Source organism: Littorina saxatilis, linkage group LG12, assembly GCF_037325665.1.
Source record: "Littorina saxatilis isolate snail1 linkage group LG12, US_GU_Lsax_2.0, whole genome shotgun sequence".
In the NCBI taxonomy this organism is placed as follows: domain Eukaryota; kingdom Metazoa; phylum Mollusca; class Gastropoda; order Littorinimorpha; family Littorinidae; genus Littorina; species Littorina saxatilis.
Genome location: NC_090256.1, coordinates 35,536,202 through 35,537,828, shown reverse-complemented (window position 1 = coordinate 35,537,828; position 1,627 = coordinate 35,536,202). Strand labels below are relative to the sequence as shown.

Sequence of the window (1,627 nt, the reverse complement as noted above, 5' to 3'; positions counted from 1 at the left end):
ATGGCGACCGGAGGAACTACTACCTCTGGTGACCACGACAGGGTAATCGCCGAACTCCAGCGACAACTCCAGGACTTACAGTCTCATTATGAGAGTGAACTCAAACATCTGTCTGGGAGAATGGACACAGAGCGAGAGGTGAACGTACAAGTGCAACCACCTCCGTCACTACCCAAGCTGAAGGTTTTCACTGGCTTACCAGCCACATCAACACAGGAAACTTCCTTCGAAGCATGGAAACGTCAAGCATCTGAAGTCAATGATGACGTTTTGGTCATAGACAAAGTGGGCCTACTGAAAAGAAGTCTGAAGGGGGCAGCGCATGAACATGTGAGAGGAAAAAACTATGCAACTGTGGATGACCTGATCAAGGACCTCGATAAGCTGTTTGGAGAACTGAAGTCAGCTGAAGAGATGTATCTGGAACTGTGCCAGTCGAGAATGGTGAAAACTCAGACAAAGGCAGATTTCCTCATGACTTTGTCTACAAAGATGAAAGAAGTTCAGAAGAATGCAGGTTTTTCCAATGAAGAATACCAGAGACGTCTTTACAATGCTTTCTCCAAGGGATTGATCGACTCTTTGTTTGCACTAGAGTTGAGGAACAAGTTCGGGATGCCGGGCGACACAAAACCTGCGTTCTCCGACTTGTATCGTTATGTGCGTCAAATTGAGGGACTTGAGGCAGGAAAACAAAAGGCTCAGGTTGGGGCGCACGCAGCGCCATCACCACCTCCTGACTTCACGCAGGAGCGGACGGAGGCTCCACAACAGCAGGGCAGAAGAAAGATTTATTGCTACAAATGTGGTGAAAATGGACATTTCTATCGGGACTGTACTAAGCCCGCTAATGCACGCCTTGTTGTGCAGAAAGAACAAGATAGGCGAAGACAAGAGAACGAGTGGCGGAGAAGAAAGGGACTCCCAGAACTCCCTTTAAACTGAAGGGGACCATCGCAAAGGGGCGAGTGTTGGTCCACAACGATTCTACTGCCTCGATGTCTGACACCAGCTCTCATCAGCGTATACTAACGACAGCGGCAGAGGTGTATGAAAAGAAACTCCTAGAACTTCATCCTGTCAGATTGAACATAAACATGGTCTTGGCGATTCCTCCCATGGAGACTGCAGAGTTGAGCGGAATTCTTCATGACGTGCCAGGTGACCAGATTTCTGTCATTGCTCGCTCTTCAGAGTGGCTACCCCCTGATGTTGAGGTAGTGTCTGCGGAGATTGTGTCGCGATCTGCAGAAGCTGGACTCCGAGTACAAGTGCGTGTCAAGAATTTGTCTGCAACAAGGACTGTGTCGATTTCAAACCATGACGTGCTGGCTGAATTTCAATTGACTGGTGGTACAAAACTAGGCCACACACTTGAGGCCTTGATTGGTCCATGCTGTGAGTCCAGAGTTCGCGTCAACGGTGCGGAGACAACTTGTTTAGTCGATAGTGGGTCACAGGTGACTATCATCTCTGAGTCCTTCTATAGACAGTACCTCAGAGATGTACCTTTGCAGCAGATTGACGCTGTACTAGACATTACAGGAGCAGGTGATCAAAACGTGAGTTACCTTGGAGTCGTTCAGACAACCGTGCAGCTCCACCGAGAGGTGAGCGGGACAGACAA

The 1,627-nt window shown here is 48.8% G+C and overlaps 1 protein-coding gene across 1 annotated transcript; it reads left to right on the top strand.

The window, feature by feature from the left end:
- On the top strand, positions 1–945 carry LOC138983076 (paraneoplastic antigen Ma3 homolog). Its single transcript, XM_070356482.1, has one exon. It carries the CDS (start codon positions 1–3, stop codon positions 943–945), a length of 945 nt encoding a protein of 314 aa, XP_070212583.1.
- The last annotated feature ends 682 nt before the right edge of the window (positions 946–1,627 follow it).

Excerpts from the sequence above, each read along its gene's own strand:
- LOC138983076 (XM_070356482.1), top strand. The coding sequence starts at position 1 with ATGGCGACCGGAGGAACTACTACCTCTGGTGACCACGACAGGGTAATC.